This window comes from Lissotriton helveticus, chromosome 10 (genome assembly GCF_964261635.1).
Source record: "Lissotriton helveticus chromosome 10, aLisHel1.1, whole genome shotgun sequence".
NCBI classification, from domain to species: domain Eukaryota; kingdom Metazoa; phylum Chordata; class Amphibia; order Caudata; family Salamandridae; genus Lissotriton; species Lissotriton helveticus.
The window spans coordinates 234,093,950-234,114,522 of NC_136071.1; the positions used below are offsets into that span (position 1 = coordinate 234,093,950).

Genomic DNA, 20,573 nt, shown 5'->3' on the forward strand with positions numbered 1-20,573 from the left:
GGTTGACGCTGCGGCTTCTGGGGCTGATGGCCTCCTGCATCCTTCTGGTGCATCACGCCCGGTGGCGGATGCAGGCTCTGCAGTGGGACCTGAAGTTTCAGTGGCCCAGCATCAGGGCAACGTGTCCGACCATGTCTTGATCTCGGAGGGCACTGCAAGACAGTTGCAGTGGTGGCTCTCTGACAGCGATTGGGTCAGCGGCAGATCCCTCTCCCTACCCCAACCGGGGCACGTAGTTGTGACGGACGCGTCCCTCCAGGGCTGGGGGGGCCACATGGGAGAGGCGGAGATCAGAGGCCTCTGGTCTCCGGCGGAGTCCCAGCTCCACATCAATCTTCTGGAGCTGCGGGCGATCCGGCTTGCACTGAAGGCATTCCTCCCCTCTGTCCGGGGAAGTGTGGTGCAGGTGTTCACGGACAACACCACCGCCATGTGCTACTGCAACAAACAGGGCGGGGTGGGGTCATGGACCCTATGCCAGGAGGCTCTGCGCCTCTGGCAGTGACTGGAGCATCAGGGCGCGACCCTGGTGGTTCAACACCTGGCAGGTTCTCTGAACGCCAGGGCGGACGAACTCAGCCGTCCGTGCATGATGGATCCCGAATGGCGTCTTAAATCGGACGTGGCGCAAGACCTCTTTCATTAGTGGGGAGAGCCTTGGTTAGATCTATTCGCCACAGAAGAGAACGCGCAATGTCATCAGTTCTGCGTGTTGGAATTTCCAAGGCAGCACTCGCTCGGAGACGCTTTTCATCGCGAGTGGAGTTGCGGTCTATTGTACGCCTTTCCGCCTATACCACTTCTGCCCAGAGTGCTGAAGAAGAGCAGGCGCGACCGGGCCCAGGTTATCCTTGTGGCTCCGGACTCGGCACGAAGATATTGGTATCCAGAACTACTGAGCATGTCTGTCGATCTCCCGATTTGTCAGCCTCTTCAGGAGGACCTTCTGTCGCAGCAGCAGGGGATGGTCCTCCACCCGAACCTGTCCAGTCTCCACCTCCATGCTTGGAGATTGAGCAGCGACAGTTGAGGTCATTTGACTTGCCTCCTGAAGTCTGTAATGTCATTCTGGCAGCCAGGCGTCCCTCCACAAAGTCGGTATACACCTGCAGGTGGAACAGATTTGTGGCATGGTGCACAGCAAAGGCTGTGGATCCACTCTCTGCCCCCCTCTCTGAGGTTCTCCTCTTCCTTCTTTCTCTTGCCCAGCAGGGCTCTGCTCTGGGCACTATCAAGGGCTACCTTTCTGCCCTTTCCGCCTTCTTGAGGCTACCTGATCAGCCATCCTTGTTCAAGTCCCCAATTGTAAATAGGTTCTTGAAGGGCATCACACACATGTTTCCTCCTGTTCCATTTGTGATGCCTCAGTGGGACTTGCACCTTGTACTTACCTTTCTGATGTGCGCTCCCTTTGAGCCACTTCATAACTGTCCTCTCCGCCTTCTTACTTTGAAGACTGCTTTCCTGGTTGCCATCACCTCTGCCAGGAGAGTGAGTGAGCTCCAGGCTTTCTTCCAAACCTCCTTTCCTTTCTGTCCATCCGGATAAGGTTGTGTTGCGGACAAGACCCTCTTTCCTGCCCAAGGTAGTCACAGTCTTCCACATCGGGCAGTCCATCACCTTACCCACCTTCTTTCCGCCTCCGCATCCCTCTAAAGAAGAAGAGCGGCTCCATCGTCTGGACCCAAAACGTGCGCTGTCATTCTATCTGGACTGCACACGCCAGTTCCGGGTGGATGACCAACTCTTTGTTGGTTACATGGGTGCTAAGAAGGGACGGGTGGTGCACAAGCGGACCATCTCTCGGTGGATCATCTTGTACATCCAGGCATGTTACTCCTTGGCTAAGAAGGAACCCCCTGTTGGGCTGAGGGCTCATTCCACTCGGGCCACGGCAACTACGACTGCCTTAGGCCAAGGAGTGCCCTTGCAGGACATTTGTCAGGCAGCTACGTGGGCCTCGCTGCACACGTTCGCACGACACTACTGCCTGGACAGCCAAGTCCGGAGGGATGGCTTCTTTGGCCGTTCCGTCCTCCAGGACTTTCTGGTGCGATTATTGGTTCGCAGACCCACCACCGGGGTTGGTATTGCTGGGGTATCTATTCTAAGGTAAGGAATCCATCACTAACGGGTCTCTTTCAGATGCACAAGTTACTATTTGTGTAACGATATATCTGTAAGAGACATAGTTAGTGATAGATTCCTTACCGACCCACCCATCCTCCCCGTTCTGTGAACAGATATCTAGGGTTAAGGTCATCCCCTTTCAGGGCCCTAGTTTCATGGCACCAGTGTTGGTTCTATCATGGCTCTGCGTATCTGGCGCGGAAAAGCTGTGTATCAGAACTGACGTCAGCCCGCGAGGGCGGCGTCTAAGTACTCCGGCAACATCATTCCGGCGGTAACGACGCAGACGACGGACGCAGAGCCGCGGACGACGCCTACTGACGCGCAGGGGTATTGCTACGCAAAAGGTTTGGGATCCAGTCTGACGCCTAGGGATATTCTAAGGTAAGGAATCTATCACTAACGTGTCTCTTTCAGACACACAACGACGCCACAGCCTTGCTGATACTTCTATTACCCGTCCCAGTGGCGCTGGTGTTCTTATCTCGAGGAGAATGAAGATATGATAGAAACATGTTGGCATTCAGCTCCCTGCCTTGCTGGCTGTACATGGGTCTTTGCAGCAGCAGACAGGCGCATGAACCTGCTGGGCTATCCTAGTCTAAAAGCGGAGGAAGTGATGCAACACACCGCGATTTATACTTCGCTTGTGAGGGTCACACATTAAAAGTGACGGATTCAAAGAAAGGATCGATTCCCTTTAAAGAAAAAAGTAAAAATTGTGAGATGAACCCTCGGGAGACTCCGCCCTCTTCAGCCCTCGAACCACATGCTTCAATAAATGTCAAAGAAAACATTCCTACTATTAAGGGTTACGTCTTTGCTTAAAATCTTATCACGCCTGTAGGTGCACTTCAGTGGGCACACACACACACACGTGAAAGATTACAGAGGCCCGGGTGCGGCGTTGATTTTTTAAAGCAGAAATGCGCTTGGTTTGTACGCTATATAATAAAGATTGAGATTGCTACACTGAATCATGCCTGCTATAGCATACATATACATCACTTTAAGGTAGGCGCCCAATACCAGGACCTAGAGTGACCACCCACCGACTAAGATACTCAAGACATTGGCTGCCAAGTCCTGTTTTGGTGAATGAATGGTGACCGTAGATGACAACGTTTCAAGAATTCGATGCTGCTGCTAACTTGCTGGCTATAAATCCTGATGCCACCACAACCAGCATAGACGATCCAAGTAAATCAAGGCCTACACAGCTTCCCATGAAATAAAATGGGTATTGTTAAACTATGTAATATTGCATCTTGTATTTTCAGCGCGTAGAAACGGTGTCCCCCCCTATAAATGTAATTAACAAGAGCAGCTTGCTGCTCGAATAAGGTCAAGTGAAAGAGACATGTGCGTGTTGTAGGGGCGCCATGAGCGTGCACATAGGCGTGGCCTGCGGCTCGTGCCCAGTGGCGGCGCCTGCAGACTTCGCATTAACAAGAGCAGCTTGCTGCTCGAATAAGGTCAAGTGAAAGAGACATGTGCGTGTTGTAGGGGCGCCATGAGCGTGCACATAGGCGTGGCCTGCGGCTCGTGCCCAGTGGCGGCGCCTGCAGACTTCGCCATACTCCAATGGGTGCTGCGCAGCTCGTGCGGCCCAGAGAGGGGGCCGTCAAAGCAAAAACACATGGCATGCCGCGGTTTGGAGAGGACTCGGAGGTAAGAACCCCAGAGGTGCTGCTGCTGTGATCAGGGGTGTTGGGGGTACTTGCGAAAGATGCCAAGGTGTGCTGTGATTGCCGGAGAGGAGCACTTCAGTACGCGTTGATGGGCCGGCAACAGGAGGTTACCATATCAGAGACCAATTTGAAAAGCTGTCTTCGTGGAGCCTACGGGGGGGGGGGGGGGGGGGGGGGGGAGGGAGGGCTGCAGTCGGTGCACGGTGTCGGATTCTCGGCTCCCTTGATGCTGTCCCGCAGCGCCGGGTTGTCGTGCAGTCGCAGCTTCTTGCGGAACCAATGCACCGCGTTGACCCCCATAGTGGGGGGCAACGAGGGCTCTGAGCGTCGAGTGTCCGTACGGTCTCCTGCCACCTCAGTCCCTCTGCCCGCTACTGTGCCGGTGGTCGGGCAAGCAGCAGTTCCCTGCCGCTGGGATGCGGCGATGCCCAGTGGGGGCTGGTCCTCAGCGCAGAGGTGCTGGAGAGAGGGGGTTGGGGCATGGGGGACCTGGGGCGTTATGGTATAGGACAGCGGGGGAAGTGGCGAGTGCAGAGAAGGGCAGTGGCGCTATCAGGCAGCAAAGACGGCTGACCAGCTGTACCTGTGTAGATGGGCAAAGAGATGCTGATCGGCCACGGGGCTAGCTGGACAAGGGATGATCACCAGCCGGGGCAGCGCACAGGGGTGGGGGTTTAAATTGGGCAGCGAAGCTGGCTGAAGGTTAGCATCAACGGGGAAGGGGGGAGGGAATGGGAAAAGTGAAAGTAACGCTGCTTGAGGGTTACCTCGGAAGGGGGACAGAGATGTGCACACCGCGTGGCAGTACATGCGTGTGCATGAGCTCCAATCCCCAAAAGCCCTGTGCGTGGCCATCTCTGTCTCCCTTGAGAGCCAAGTCAGCAACAATAGATCTCGCTGGCGACAGCGATTCGCGCTGCGTCGCCAGGTGCAAGACCTACAAACGATTTTCCCCTTCTGTGATTACTGTCTTTGCCTGTGGTCATTACAGTTTAAAATTGCAGTTTTAACTTGCCTGTGATTGCATATTTTATCAGCTGTTTTGTGTTTTAAACTGTGTGGTTTCCCTGCCCAGGATTGCTTCCATTTAATGTGTTGAATTGTGGGATTTGCAGTCCAACCTCTGTAGTTTATCCCTCTCATTCCTATTGACAAATCAGTTTTCCCTCCAAATTTCTCCTTCACTCTGGGCTAAGACCAGTATGTTAAAACAGTGCACCCCCAGTCACCATTTTGTGTTCACAAGCTGTGAAACCAGAACCCCTGCTCCCCCCAGCAACAGGGATATTCTACATCAGAGGGTGCTTCTGTGAGCTGTTTAAACTGCGTTTACTAGGGCCTGTGCACTTCGTTTTTTGGCCAGCAGAGGGAGTAAAGTTTTATTCAAACAGTATTGTTAGATTTCAAGTTAGGGAGGCCTTTACCTGCAGTAGTCCAAAGTGTGGATTGAGCCTGTCCGTCTCCTAGTAGATTCTGAATAGGAGAAGCAGCTCCCCAGCCCCCACCCCCAGGCCAACAGATCACTGGCTATTCAGTTACGAGGCAACCCTGAGCCCTCCCCCACACCTGCCCAGGACCCTTAAGGCCTTGCTGGGTGCACCCCAAATCATTCTCCACCATCTTGTGAGTTGCAGCCTACCTGTACCCCAAATTGCAGTGAGCAGAGTCCAGGAAGTGGTAAGGAGACAGACTAGTGCTGTCTCTTCCCAAAAACAAAAGTTGTTTAAAAAACGATGTTCCCCTTCTGTGATTACAGTCTTTGCCTGTGGTTGTTACAGTTTAAAATTGCAGTTTTAACTTGCCTGTGATTGCATATTTTATCAGCTGTTTTGCGTTTTAAACTTGTGGTTTCCCTGCCCATGATTACTTCCATTTAACGTGTTGAATTATGGGATTTGCAGTCCAACCTCTGTAGTTTGTCCCTCTCATTCCTAGTGACAATTCCGTTTTCCCTCCAAATGTCTTCTTTGCTCTGTGCTAACACCTGTATGTTAAAAATGTGCACCTCCAGCCACCAGGGAAATTCTACATCAGAGGGTGCTTCTGTGAGCTGTTTAAACTGTGTTTACTAGGGCCTGTGCAGTTCGTTCTTTGGCCTGGATGCCACAAATAACATTAGCAATTAGTATTACCAAACGTGGATCTATTTGCTCATAGTGATCAGATATCAGAAGGTTCTCATTATCAACTACCTTAACTACGATTTTGATATTCTGCTTTTTCGTCCCCTTTTATAACATCAGACTACAGACCAATAGAGAGGCTTTCAGAAATTGTGTCAGTTCAGTAAAGATATAACCATCCAATAATCAGCAGGACACAGTTTTTGGTTATCCAGGTCTGGGTTATCTATTTCTTACTTCTCATGCTTTATCTTTTATCTTCTTCTCTGGCCCACCTCAGGGTCCTCCCTAATGTAAACATAATAACGGCAATGTTGAATGTATAATTCAGAACAAAGACAATGTTTGTACCAACAACTAATAATGTATTAATGTTGAAAAGTTTGAAATTTAGTTTTTTAAAGACTGTTTATTTTAATTTTAGATTAACTATATGATGGTACTTTCCTGACGAAGACACCTTGTGTCGAAACGCGTTGAAGAAACCGTCACTACCTCACCCTTAACATCTTTTTAAATTGTAGTTATGTATTTTTGTTACATTATAAACTGGTATCAAAATATACATATCCCCCTATTTTAATCAACTTGTTTTACAAAATTATTAAAATCTCTGATTGTTTTTATACAAAACCCTCTGTAGTAAAGTTTTATTTGTTTTTTGCTGGTCCTCATTGCTTGGTTGAATTCTGTTTTGCCTGGGATTGTTATTTGCCATTGTACTTTTTGCCCTGACCCAGGAAATTGATCCACATTCAGGGGGTCCTTGTTATTCACAATTGTAATTGGCTTTTAAAACACGCAGTGGTGTGCCAACCAACACACTGTTGGCAGACTGGCGGCAAACTTGTCACGGCAGCCGGTTCCAGTGATCATACAGAGTAGCGTGCTTCTTGCCAATAAAGCGTTTCAACACCCCAGCAGGGTTACCAGCGCTATATAAAGGCAAACCTTTTTCCCTTTTCTAACCCTCTCCAACCCTTCTCAATTCAAATAACTGACTAACATATTCACCACTCAAATTACTTTCATGTTTTGCCATACTAATTCAACAGTAATCCTTATGGGCTCCAGAGTAGCGTGCTACTCGCTAAGAAAGCGCTTCAAAACCCTATCAAGATGTAGCAAGCGCTATATAAATATCATTCAATCAGGGGTTTATAAAGCAAGCTATTCACCTGTGAGGGTCTCAAGGCGCTGGGGAGGTGAGTGCAGCTCCTGTTCGGGCAAAGAGCCAGGTTTTGAGGTTCCTCCTGAAGGTGTGCAGGGTAGGTGAGTGTCTGATGTTGACCGGTAGCTCGTTCCAAGCTTTGGCTGCGAAGTAGGAGAAAGCTCTTCTTCCTGCTCTGGTTCTGCGGATGCAGGGGGGGGGGTCTCTGCGAGGGCAAGGTCGGCAGAGCGGAGGTTCCTCTTGGGTACGTGGAAGGAGACTCTCTTTCCATCTTCTATCCCGCAACCTACCCTTCTCTATCCAAATAACTGAATAACATATCCACCACTCAAATTACTTCATTTTTCACTATACTAATTTTCAATGATGTGCTGATAATATGGCATGGCAGCAATTACAGGCAACTGAATCCGCTGAGTGGTTCAACACAAAGGACAGACATTGAAATTCACATATACCATAAGTAGGGAGGAGGCAATTTTTCGGAACATGGTAATCACTATGGACCAAGAAGGAATAAAACAAGCTTTCACAACAAGGCAATCAGCAAAACAGCCTACTATTGTATGAAAGTTTTGAGCAGAGATCGCTCCGACAAAACCTCCCCATTGGGCAGTTTCTACAGGTGAGATGGAATTGCTCCACCTTGGAGACCTTTGAAACACAGGCGAATACATGAGGAAAAAAAGACTGGACACGCCATTATCAAAGGAAAATTATTCTTTTTTTAAAAGCCAAGAAAAGAGCATGAAACAACCACCGCGAGACACTACTAGAAAACCACAGAAAACCTAGAACAGGATCGTGTGCATAACAACATATACGCCGATTTCAAACACAGTCCAAAATATCATATGAAAAAACTGGAGCATCCTGAATGAGGGCACAAAACAATAGTCCTAACCACTTTTTGCCTTCAAAACAAACACAAGCGTATAATAAATTGGTCCATACAAAAACGCCATTACATAAAGCTAAGACCCAAACAACATAAAGGGACACCGACCAGCCGGAGGGCCACTACCCATGTGTTAATGGTGTTGCATGCCAGTTTACTAAAACCACAAAAGTAGACGACATTAAGACAGGAGGACCTTGGATTTTAAGACCCCCTAACTGCAACAGTGAGAATATAATATACCTTCTAACCTGCCCTTGTGGCCTGTTCTATGTTGGACGAACCATACAAAAAATAAAGATACAAATTAATGAGCATAGGAGCACGATCAGGTGCAAGAAGAATAACACAAAACTCACGTGCCATTACCTAGAGAGAGGCTACCTTGACAGACTGGTAGTTCTGGAGAAAAATGCTGCAAGTTGTCAAGACACCCAGAAAGGACTTTTAACCCATGAACAACAATGGGTGTATAGTTTGAAAACCTGGGGAAATGGACTGAACAATGGCTGCAGATGGGATGAAATAAGCAAAATATTCTGTGACATTTCCACATATTAAAACATAGTTGCAAAATATAAAGATCAGGAAATGAGGTTTGGCATAGACTACACCTAGTCAAAACCTGGTAATATACATTTTAAGAAGACTTTTGCCCTACTTAAACACGAAGGAATAATGATCCCGTAATAACCCTGAACGATCCCCACACTTGTGGATATATGAGACAGGATACAATATGGAGTGAAACTGCTAAAATCTCAGTATGCAACCATGACTATCAACGATTAACTGTTGGCTGATAACATTACCTGCATATAAAGAAAGACCCAATAAGCGGAGACAAACCTCTAGCCACCTACATTGGTAAAATGGCGATCCCGTTTAGTGTATATTCTCAATAGCAGTAAGAAATGTTCAATATTTTTCTTGCATCATGTAGGTTTCCCCGAGAACAACCTTATCGTGTATACTATTGATACTAGAATGGGATAAAGATGTAGCAACATTGAGCATTTCAAACACCATCTTATTTCCAACAGCAAAGCGTTGTACTCCACCGTACATAAACCCATCAATTTCCATGACCTCAGAATGAACGCAATAATGTCACACACCCACAATGGCTACATACACAGTACTTGTGAGTCTGCGCACCACGCCCTGTTAACTGCCATGTCATGCCATGTACGCGACCAGTAGGCGGGCGCATGGGACACTGGAAGAGAAAATCAACACGCAATCTAAAACAAGCTGCAGGTGTTTATCATTAGCCCCTTCACACGAATACGAGACACCAATATCTACGCCCTGCTAGCCTCCATTCCAACATAGTCGGGGAGAAGGAGCATACGTACGTAGGTGTTAGGCGAGGGACACACCTTGAGGCAGTAAGAGTGTGCTTGAGAGTATGCACGAGTGAATAGAGCGGTTCCTTTCATGAAGGTCGCACGTGGTTACATTTTGTTACTAAATATTTCAAACTTTCAAAACTTACTTGATAAGAATCTATATAAACAGAACCTTTTTACTTTCCCTAGAGTGTGACTACAGGGGTCCCTGAGCCCTTCTCCCATGGGGCACTAAAGACCCTACATTGGGGTAAGGTTGTGGGCTTGTCTCACAATTGATGTCAAAACAAATGTTTTACTATTACCTTACATTTGCAGTGGCATGCGAGTATCACATTAGCATGCATATATTGTATATATAAGATGTTTATGACGTTATCCATGTCCAATTTACAAATAAGGCACAGAAACTCATATTAATTTTTTTTTTAAATTATATATTCACAGGGATCTCAGAACTAAAACGTTAGGTTAGAGGCAGACATAGGTCCCCCTAACAAAGAGACAATATCTAATGTCATATTGAAAAAACAGGGGCCAGACGTTTGTCCTGAAGAATGCTGTGGTGGACTCAATAGAGCCATAGGCAGAAACATGTTGACGTCGATCACAGTGGTCATAGGGTAAACACTCCACAAACCGCCACATTCCAGCATTTTAGGATCAAGTAATACGCCCTATGAGTGAGGGGGGGCGGGGTGATGACACATTTAACACCCCCACAGGGTGACTGATGGGACTCCTATGATGTAGACACACCAGGGGACAAAGACTCAGACCTTTACCCTGCGTGTCCTTCCCCTCTGGATTTTACCACAATTCGGGAACTCATTTGTAGGGATGCCTCCTTTCATAAGGTAAAACTCCACACTTAGCACTTCGAGGAGAACTTCCTCTTCAAACCCTCTCTTCCACTCGCTGCTCCACTCTGTACCTACTAATGCTCAAGGGTATGTTACGTCTCACCCCTGACACTTTAAAAAACCCTATTGGACTAAGATTACAACACGTGGGGTGGATAAAAAATGTCCATATATATTCACACTCAACTCCCACCCAATTCTCTGGTATTCACCACAGTCTGTAAATGAGCCAATTCTCAGACCAGTGAGGATGCCCCACCATCAGGTTAGAAAAGCAAACACATGAATGTGGCAGAGAAATGGGTGGGTGTGCAATCTGCCAACCACTGATGCATTGCTAATTCTGCTGACCTTCTTGCAAGATATGATTGTGTCCACTGGGTCAAAATGGAGGAGCTCCTCCAATACTTCCCTGAAGAGCATAGAAAATGGGGACAGGAGTTTGAGGGCTAGCTGATCTCAAACATCTCTATTCGCTGTGCCCTAGATGCAGCAGACACCGCTGCCAGAGGGTTAAATTCCAGCGTTCTGCTACGCAGGCGCTCATAGCTCCATATCGGTCTTTAAACTGGAAATTTAGCCGAACCTGTTCTCTGATGTTGAGCATGGGCAGAAACATGTTGACGACTATCACAGTGGCAAAAAGGAGTAGCTCCCCTAATCCCCACATTCCAGCATTTGGATACCAAGTAATACGCCCTACGATTAACCGTGATTTGAGGTACTACATTGGTTTATAATTCACTATTTATAGGGGCCCCTCTCCAATGATTAGAAGTGCCTCCCTTCTTTAGGTGTAGACCGTCTCTCTATCAAACTGGGATTTTAGAGAGCGAGGGCTGACTATGATGAAGCATAACACCTAGTGGTATGTGGGGACAGCCCTTCACCATTACAACACTCCTACTATAGAGTGGTTGTAGGGACACAGTAGCACAATATGAGTAACTAGAACTTTAGGGTAGCTTCTACAGTGTGTACAAGTCAAGGGGGTCCCCAGTAGAAGCAGGAGGGGAGGAGAAGGGTGAAGTGGTGGATGAGGTGATGATCCTGCATGAGGTAAGGGATTGATAACCTTATCTGCTTTATTTATTTATTTATTTATTAATTTGAGAGGTTTTATATAGCGCTGGCTGGACCCGGGGGTATCAGAGCGCTTTACATTTTAGAGACAAGAAAGGTCAATAAGACAGGGGACATACATAGCATCAATGCACATAAACAACATATAAGTATCCGCCTGACAGATTTCAAAATGATAAATATGGGAAATAAGCACAACAAAATGTGTAAGATGTGATAAATCAAAAATATCAAAAGGCACAAATTGAAAAAAAAAGCCGGAAAATTGCAGATTCAGGATAGGGAGGTTAGAGGTCCGTTAGGTTGGTAAGGAAGAGAAGCGGGAGGGGCAGAAGTGGGGGGCGGGGGGTTGGAGGGGATGCGGGCTGTGGGTGGACAAGGGAAGGGGGGAGCAGGGAGGAGTGAAGGTGGTAAACAGGGAGGGGGAAGTGACGAGGTTTTGCCAGAATCCAAATGTCCAAGGCCTCTTCAAAACACTGCTGGCATTTTAGGAGAGGAGCAGCAAAGCCTGAAGGGAAGGCAAGGATGGGGCCTATGTGTGTGTGGATGACCAGGTGTTTCTGCCTCGAGTTCAGCTGCTCCTACACCTTATGGAGAATCTGTTTGACTGTGCTGAAGTCGGACTGGCTGGTCGACGCTGAAGTTGGACTCAGAGGGTGCCTTCGGTTTCAGCGAGGAGGTTACAAAAGGTAATGAGGGTCGGCTCAGTGCAGGTGTCGAAGTGGTTGGTCTCCTTTGGTGCAGAACTGGGCGGGGCAGGGAGTCCGAAGCAGTTTGTCGGGACCATGGCCCCAAGCCAGCAGCAGCCCAAAAGCCGGTCTCTGGTGTTGGTGTTCCAGAGTGGCTGAGTGCCCTTTGGCTGAAGGCTGCTCGAGTGAGTGTGGTGTCGTGGAGGAGGGGTTGCTGTACTCACAGACTGCTGAGCTGGAGGAGGGACCTCGATCTCCAGGTCTGAGCCAGAACTTTCTCCAGGGGAGAAAACCACTTCAATTTTGAGTGTGGTTTCCCCCTGACGTCCTCTGGACCTAAGAGCTCTGGGGTGCCATCTCCGACCCTATGCGACTCTCGAGTCAATGAGCACAACAGTCGCCAAGTCTTTTCAGGGCAGAAGGAGCTGCAAGTGTAGCAGGCAGTCTCGTTGAGTTCCAGCAAGCGGCAGAGACTGCAGGCCTTATGAAGATCGGTCCAGGGATTTTTCGCATGGTAGCAGGGACAATATCGAAATAGCATTCGTTCCAACACTGCAAAGACATGGTGGAGAGACACGATGGAGAGACATGAACAGGGCCCGATGGGCTAAGCCCAGGAATAGCCGTGGTCGATCCAGAACTTGCTCGAGCGAAGTAATCAGAAATCGACTCAACACTAGATGGCAGGACTAAGCACAGAATGCGTATCTACAGCCACACATGCCTCGAGCATAGGAGTTACAATGAAGCTGACCAATGGTAAGTAATTGGCAGGCTGAAAGTCCTTTTTTCGGTTTTTAAAAAAACAGATAGTCACACGTGGCAGCGCTGTCTCAAGTGAAACTTAAAAGGGGTTACCAGTCTCTGCCTCAGAGTAAAGACATTCTCTCTTGCTCGACTACAACATTTAAGTAGAAATATTCCATTTTCAGTCACAAAATGTTGCCCCACAGAGTAAAGGAAGCCCCCTTTCTAGGTGGAACAAATTTAGATAAAGTTAGCTGCCATTTTATTATGGCGTTTGGGAGATCATTCCTATCACTGATATTTTAAAGTGAATTTTTTTTTTTTTTACATTGTTCCGTGCTATACAAAAGATGTATCAGTCAGAAGGCAGGCAGGCTGTAATGCATTGTAAAACGGTTTCCTTAAATGCTGGTAATTTACTCAGCAGATTAATCTATGCAAAGTAGATGGGGGAAAGCAAATATCCATGGGCACTTTATTACCCTTTATCAAGCATTCTTTCCCTTACTATGCCTGCTACTGAACTATTTTTTAATTTTTTTTATTACGTTAATGTTTTAAATAGCGCTAACTAGATCCGTAGTTATCCGAGTGCTTTACAAGAGCACCTGTTGCGTTACAAATGGACACATTCATTAGGTCTCAGCTGGCGTAGGCTGCGCTTGCGCAGTCTCGCTGGCAAGATTTTATGTTTCTACTAGTGGGGCTTAAACCCGCCCCTCTTCTCCATTGGCTGGCTTCCTAAACGGCAGCCAGCCATTGGAGAAGAAGTTTGTCTTTGAATTTAAGCCCAGTCTTTTTCGGATTCGGGCGTGTTTTTTCAGTTCTTTCTCTCTGTGACGTCCTCAGTCCAAAACACGCCGCCCAGTCTGAAATGGACGGGGCGTAAAACATCACTGGGACCGGTTTCCAGTTGTGCTGGATTCCAGCCTGTACACTTTGTACACTTGAGCCCATCTTTCTGCATTTGCTCGGGTGAGACACCCCCTCCGGCTTTCCTTTAACTTTGTTTTTGACTTTGCTGCCTCCCGTTCTGCGGACAGCTGCTTCGGCGCCCGTGGTCTTTCTTCCAAAGCGATTACAGAGCGATTCAAGAGAGATTGGGTCCACAAGAATGATGGTCTCTTTCACACACACACACACACTCTCTCTCTCTCTCTCTCTCTCTCTCTCTCCCCTTTCGTTTGAACTTTATAACATCCTCCGGATTTCGTTTTTCTCGTGCCAGGTTTTACTTATTATTTTGATGTGGCTGTTCTTAATACTCTTCTGTTTCCACGACAACTGCATAACATGCTAAGTCCTGTAATATGGAGTAAAACGCGTGCGGCGGAATGATTGTATCGAATATGTTGCGCTTACATATGGGTGAGTGTAGGTGTCTCGCTTTCAGGGGGTCTCTTCAGTGCTGTGTTAATGTCCGATCAGTTGTGCGCAGGACCATTGTTGCCCATGCGTGGGTCTCTTGTGTACTATGTGTAGCCTAAGACAGCCGTGTCATTTTGGTTGCTTGTTTTTTGTAAGGTATGAAGGCACGGGGAGATTACGCAATTTGCCCAGAATCACAGAATGTTGAGCTTCCCTGCCGAAACTTGAACCCAGTTCCCCAGCTTTGAGCATGACTGCTCTAGCCGTTAAGCCACATCCTTGGCTGAGCAAATGTTCCTTGAAGCAAAGCTATTTGCTCTAACACTGTTTATATAAGAGCAGCACCTCCATCAAACTGCACATTCTATGGGGTTATACAGATGCAAATAAAAACCAACAACATTAGAAAAACTGCCAATTCTATACCATTCCGAGCTCCTGTGGTAGTAATAGCCTTCTATGGACGCTGCAGATTTCTGGAAGCAAATGTAGTAGAAACCAGCAAAGGACGCCCCACTGATGTCTTTGATGGTGTGATCAGGAACTAAGAATTGCTCCTACAGAAGTTAAACAAATATAGATTATAATAAAGAACAACAAAGTCAAATGATTAAAACATTCAGGTAAGATTGCATGATAAATGCCACTGTTTGAGCTATTTTGCAGCTTGCACAGGAAGGATCACATCTGGCTCACCTGATCACTCATCACATATGATCATAACTGAACAAGCAGTTCAAATGAAGCCCACTGCAAAAAAGATTATGGACTGGGATAAGCAGGCTCTTTGGCAAAGCCAATGGGCTGTGCAGCTTTGGGAGAAAAAAAGCAAGCATAATATGTGCATGTGTGATGGCAAATGCGAAAGTGACGCCTATGGAATGATGTGATCAACACTTTTCTTATGGATCCAACATGGCAGACAGCATGTGCAACAAAGGCACAATGACCCTGCACAATAAGGAGCACATCACGATCCTCCTGGCGGTAAACAACGTTTACCACAAATCTTTTTCCCCGCAGGGAATCACAATGCGGTTTTTACAACGACCGCGTTGTGATTCCGCATACCATTACTCCGCAAATCGGAACAAAGACTTGCGGGGGAGGGAGGGGGAGGTGTTGGATTTAAAATCCAATACCTTCCCTTGTCTGCACAGACTGGAGTTGGAATAGTAAATTATACTATTCCAACATCCAGCGCCTCCCCTCCGCAAGTCGTTGTTCCGACTTGCGGAGTAATGGTATGTGGAAGTACAACGCGGTTGTTGTAACGAGCGTGCTGTGATTCCCTGTGGGGAAAAAGACAGCGGGATAGTAACATACATTCACTCCTGGCACATAATTTTTATGCACACGCATGCATGATTTAATGTTACCACGCTAGCGTGCTCCTATGCACTTTTCCAATCCATGGTAATGGTTCTTCACTTGAAATGGTAAACACAGTGACATTTTGTAGCACAATCGCGTTTGATGGTACAGCAGCATAGCAGGCAAATGACAGCTGTTGGGCCATCCAAAAAAGTGGCTTGCTACCATAACAAACTCAGTCCTGCCGCATTGAGCATACCCTTTACCACAAGTCAAACAATGCAAAACAAGCAATTTCAGTGGAACAGGACAGAACCTATGCCCAATCAAATGCTGTACTCAAAGAAACAAATACATGCGTAGAGCCTAAGTTCCACTCAGCAGTAGTTCATAAAGCTCCATTTTTGTTGATCACTGTCAATCCAGATCTAAAAAAAGGGACTATATTTGGCAGTATTGCTAATTCACACGAGTTGTGAATGAAATTAAAGAAAATAGTTTTTAAAAAACTGAAAATGTAACTTACCTTCCACCGCATGAAGACGTAATCCCCCGTTTTCAGTTCATCGTAATCAAAGTCATCGGAGTTGAAAGTTTTTGCATATTGATAAAAGGCCTGGAATTTTCCCTACAAGAAGAGAACAACCAAGATTTTACTATGAATGAGATTAGAGCCTAGGCACTGAACAAGGAAATAAGAACGGGAAAGATTTATGAAAAGTAGTACCAGATAACCTAAAGTGGTTGTCTGCCTGACTTGTGCCTCTTAGCAGGCATAATGTTCACACAGTAGTGCTTGATGAATATGTGGATAGGCGTACAAGTAGCAGCCTTACACACATTTGCTAGAGGGATAATACCGGGGAACGTTATGGTTTTGTTACAAGTGGAATGTGCCCTACCCACAGTATGCAATGTACATTTAGCTTTGCAATAACAAGTCGAAAGCATCCAACAATGCATCATGTCCTGCCTTTGAGATGCAGTTGCCAAAGTTTACTTTTTTTAAAGGCCCAAAAAGTTGCTTGTTTTCCTCGTGGGCAAATAGAGTCCTCATGGTGCACGATGACCAGGTGTCCATCTAAAGTGTGAAGTGTCCACTAGTGATTGTGGCTCAGAGATAAAATAAAGGTAAGTCGGTAGATTGTCTAACATAGAATGGAAAGATTACTTTGGCAAAAAAAAAAAAAAGTGTGTGTGTGTATGTAGTAAAACTGTCTATGTTTATCTGCATAAAGGGTCCTTCTACTGACAGACTGAATTTTACTTACCTTCAGACCGAGGCGATAGTCACAATGAGAAGTACTTTTCAGGGGAGAACCGGTTGTGAACACAAATAGAGCAGCTTAAAGGGTGTTCCAATAAGTCTAATCAGGACAATATTAAGGTCCCAGTAACAGACTGTTAGAATCTAGGAGGGATTACTGTAATGAGACCCCTATATAAAGGCCTTAATGACAGCCACTGTGAAGACATGCATATATTCCATTTTGCAAGTTATTTCTACTAGATGTACCCATATGGAAATGTAAACCAGCTCCGCCTTTGGAAAGTGTAGTAGGTGTCAGACAATGTGTTGAACTATGAAGGCTAAGGGCTTTAGTTGGTACAGTAAACGCCAAAGCGTCAGTGAACTGCATAACATGCATGTGCATTCTAGGTTTTCTAACCTCCTTCAGAATTGGCATGTATTCTTTGGTGAGCTGAAAATACCTAAATTCTGAGAACTCTAGCCACAAAAGTGGGTGGATTGAGGTGTAAGTACCTCACCTAGATGCTGTAGCTATTCGTGTGGGTGAATGGACACCTACGAGGTTGCTGAGCCCACATCAGGCAATGCTAATTAACATCACCGGCACCTGAAGAACCTTTCAAAGCACTTGCTGAATCAGAAGTGGTGTCGAAATAGCATGTGCTAATATGTCCCACTAACAAATTCATAGGGCATTGCCATGGGTTTGTGGATGTAGGTGCCTCTAGATGACGCTTAAACAGTTTGCATTTTTGTGGGAGGCTGGGGTGCCCTATCAGCAAAAGCAGTGGTCGAGAACTTGGAAGCTCATCTTCCATTTGTGGATTTCTTATATTAGACATGGTAACTGCCCACTCTGGGAGGAGAGTGGCTAACCGGGATATGCGAGGATGGAGCCCCAAATGCCACACTACTTTGGCCATCCTGGACAATTTTGGAGAATGTACCCCAACCCCCACGTTTTTGTTTTTTCTTTAATACATAATATGGTGATTGTATTGTCTATTCGGATGAGGAATACTTTAGGGCTAATGATCAAGTATGCCAAACCCACCCATAGGACCTCTCAACCTGCGATAGAGGAGTCTTTTTGATGGCCGTGGTGGATCGAGAAAAGACTTGCTTAGTAACAAGCAGCCCTTCCTCTAGCACCATAGTCGACGCTAAACACTGTGCTCCACCAACTCTAGATCCACATAATCTCCAAACAACTGTAAACATTGCTTGGTAAGACATTACAGTGGAGAACACCTGTGTAACTTTGCATTGAAGACTACAGCAATACGTGATACCATCATCCCCGACAGGTTCATCGTCATTTTTACAGTCTGAGGAAGCCAAGTCTGGTAAAGGGAGAGCAGCTTCTGAAATGCTATCATTCCTGTTGCAGGGGTAGACTTTCACAGTCAAAAAATTGTGGGACTCAGACATGCCTGAAAGTAGGATCTTCTGTTGAGTTTTGGTAAGGAATTGCGCCTGACATCTGTTTTACCAGTCATCCAGGTATGAAAAAGCATTCTGAAACCACCTCCTCTAGAAATTTCGTAAAATACTTAAGGGACTGTAGCCCCCCAAAGGGTAAGACTTGCAACTGATAATGTGCTCCATGCACCATAAACCACAGGTACTGCAGATTAGCCTTGTATGTGGGAGTAGGCGTGTTTCAGCTAGAATGATTTAGATTTTGTAAAGCGCTTGGATACCCCAAGGAGTTTCCACACATAGTACAACAGAAAGAATTTAAGTAGAAGGATTTAAAAAGCAACTGCTTTAGTAGTTTCTTTAAATTATCTAAAGATTTACAGGATCTAACCAAGGTTGGAAAAGAATTCCACAGAACGCCGAAACAGGAAAAGGCTACATTGGGGATTTGCTGGTCCATCGTGCAAATTCGGAACTAACCAAGCAGGGATAGGAACGGCCCCCATATCGCCAGGCCAGCAGTGTGGGCCCCAAAAGTGTGGTTGGTTACAAACAGATAGGATTTCAGACCTGTTCCCGTTTAGCTTTAGGAAATGACTGTTCTTCCAAGTCGCCACCTTAGTAAGGCAGGAGTTTTAGCTGAACTACGTTTTTCATTGGAAGTTAGAGATACAATGATTTGGGTGTCACCTTCATAAGGAAATTAGTGCAAGGTTTGTTCTTTTTGGGAATCAACATTATAAAGTATACTCCTTGTCCACGCAGGTGACTTGGCATTCTTTCTATTGCGTCCTATTAACAAGAGTGTGTGGTAGTCCTTGTTGATTTCTGGGAGCAGGACGGGTGATTTTGAGAAGTGGTGTGAAATTTCAAACCCTGACCATGAGCGATGGTGGTTAGCATCCCGCCACTTGGGTAAAATTAACCTATTGAACTTGGGTTTGTTGAGAGATTTACATCCTCAGCAGGTGTTGGATTGTGGGAGGGCAGTATGTGCAAAGGTCACTGGTTGGAGGCACTTATGCCTTTACCTACCACACCACTGGCCTTAGAAGTATCGTTGCAGCGGAAAGCCCAAAGAGCAGTGCCCTTGCGTTAACCGCTGCTGGCTTTCCTGAAAGGAAAGATGTAGCTGGGAAGGTTGACTGAGAGCAAGCCCTGCCTTTAAGTGATGGGTGGATTAGGTTTGCCAATCATGTTGGAAAACATCCATTGCTTTTAGTGGCTGCAGTTTTTTCCTAACAATTCATCAACTGAGGTCCTAACAGAAACTGGTTATCAAGCAAAAGGCCTATGAGATGTTGCTGCCTATGTCGAATCACCTGTGAGCCAAGGTTTCCAAGGTGCATCCATTGCTGCCATCTAAGACGATTGTCATCCCCATCCTCCCCAGGTTTCCTGTTCAAATAAGGGACTGTTTAAATGGTTCTATGTGTTGTTCCGGTTCATCCCCGCTGGCCCATATCAGTTCCAACAGAGCCATACAACAGGAAATTCCATACTGTCCTGCCATACTCGGTGCTACTTGCTTTTTAGTGATCTTTATCCACTGTTGTGTAGTTCCTATAAACCTATATAGGATCTGCGCGTTTAGACAACAGACTGTGGGATTGGTGTCCAGACTGATTCCAGACACTCCCACCGAGTAGGTTAGCCTGTATACCAGCTAGCTCACAGTGCCACAGTAAACTCCTCTTAACAAGGAGAGAATAGTTATTGGCAACTATTGAACATGAGAACTCTGTCCCATCAGGAATGAGGGGAAACAGTGTGATACTTTTCACTCAGTCACTCATGCTCACTTTGGCTCAGAGAGATGCACAGAATAAACAGTGGGGACGTTTTCAATAAGCATTTATTGAACCAGCATCATTCTAGTGTAAAATAGGTGTGCTGAAACAACCATAAGACAGAAACAGATATAAATGATAAGCACCAAAAGAGTAAAAGGATGGTAGATTTCTACCATAGTGCTAAAACAATGAATACAGGCAGGTATAGAAATACATGACAGTAAAATGCGTACTCCTACGATGCAACCCTAAATAGATGTACCTAAGTGTACCTCGCATGAATGTAGGTGTAAAGCCAAGAATCCCTCTAGGATAAAGTCAACCCCATTACCTGAAGTGAGAGACTGCGGGACCCCGTCTTGGTTTTGAGATGGACACCCAGCGCGGGATGTCCCACCACTGTGAGCTGGAGCGTCTGCGTGCAGGAACCTCAGCGTCTTGAATCAGTGTGTCAGCATGGAGGTCCTTTTTCTCCTCTACCTGCCTCAGCAAAGATATGGTGTTTATATACCCAAAGTGGTACCCTCAGGGAATCTACCTTGCGGTTTGATGTCGGATTTAGGATGATGGAAGGAATGACCCTTTTACAATAGTTATTATGAAGGAGATGGAAGCCCTGCCGAGTGTCCAAGAATTTATTTATTTATTTTGAAAGTTTTATATAGCGCGAACAAGAT

General features: G+C 46.3%; 1 protein-coding gene across 1 annotated transcript in view; it reads right to left on the bottom strand.

Annotated features, from left to right (window-relative positions):
• Positions 1 to 20,573, bottom strand: part of GID4 (GID complex subunit 4 homolog) — a 138,131-nt gene that overhangs the window by 58,829 nt on the left and 58,729 nt on the right. Inside the window, exons 4-5 of the mRNA XM_078665192.1 lie at positions 15,956 to 16,057; positions 14,542 to 14,672 (exon numbers count right to left, since the gene is read on the bottom strand). Of these exons, the coding sequence (XP_078521318.1) occupies positions 14,542 to 14,672; positions 15,956 to 16,057 (233 nt within the window). The remainder of the gene's footprint in view (positions 1 to 14,541; positions 14,673 to 15,955; positions 16,058 to 20,573) is intronic.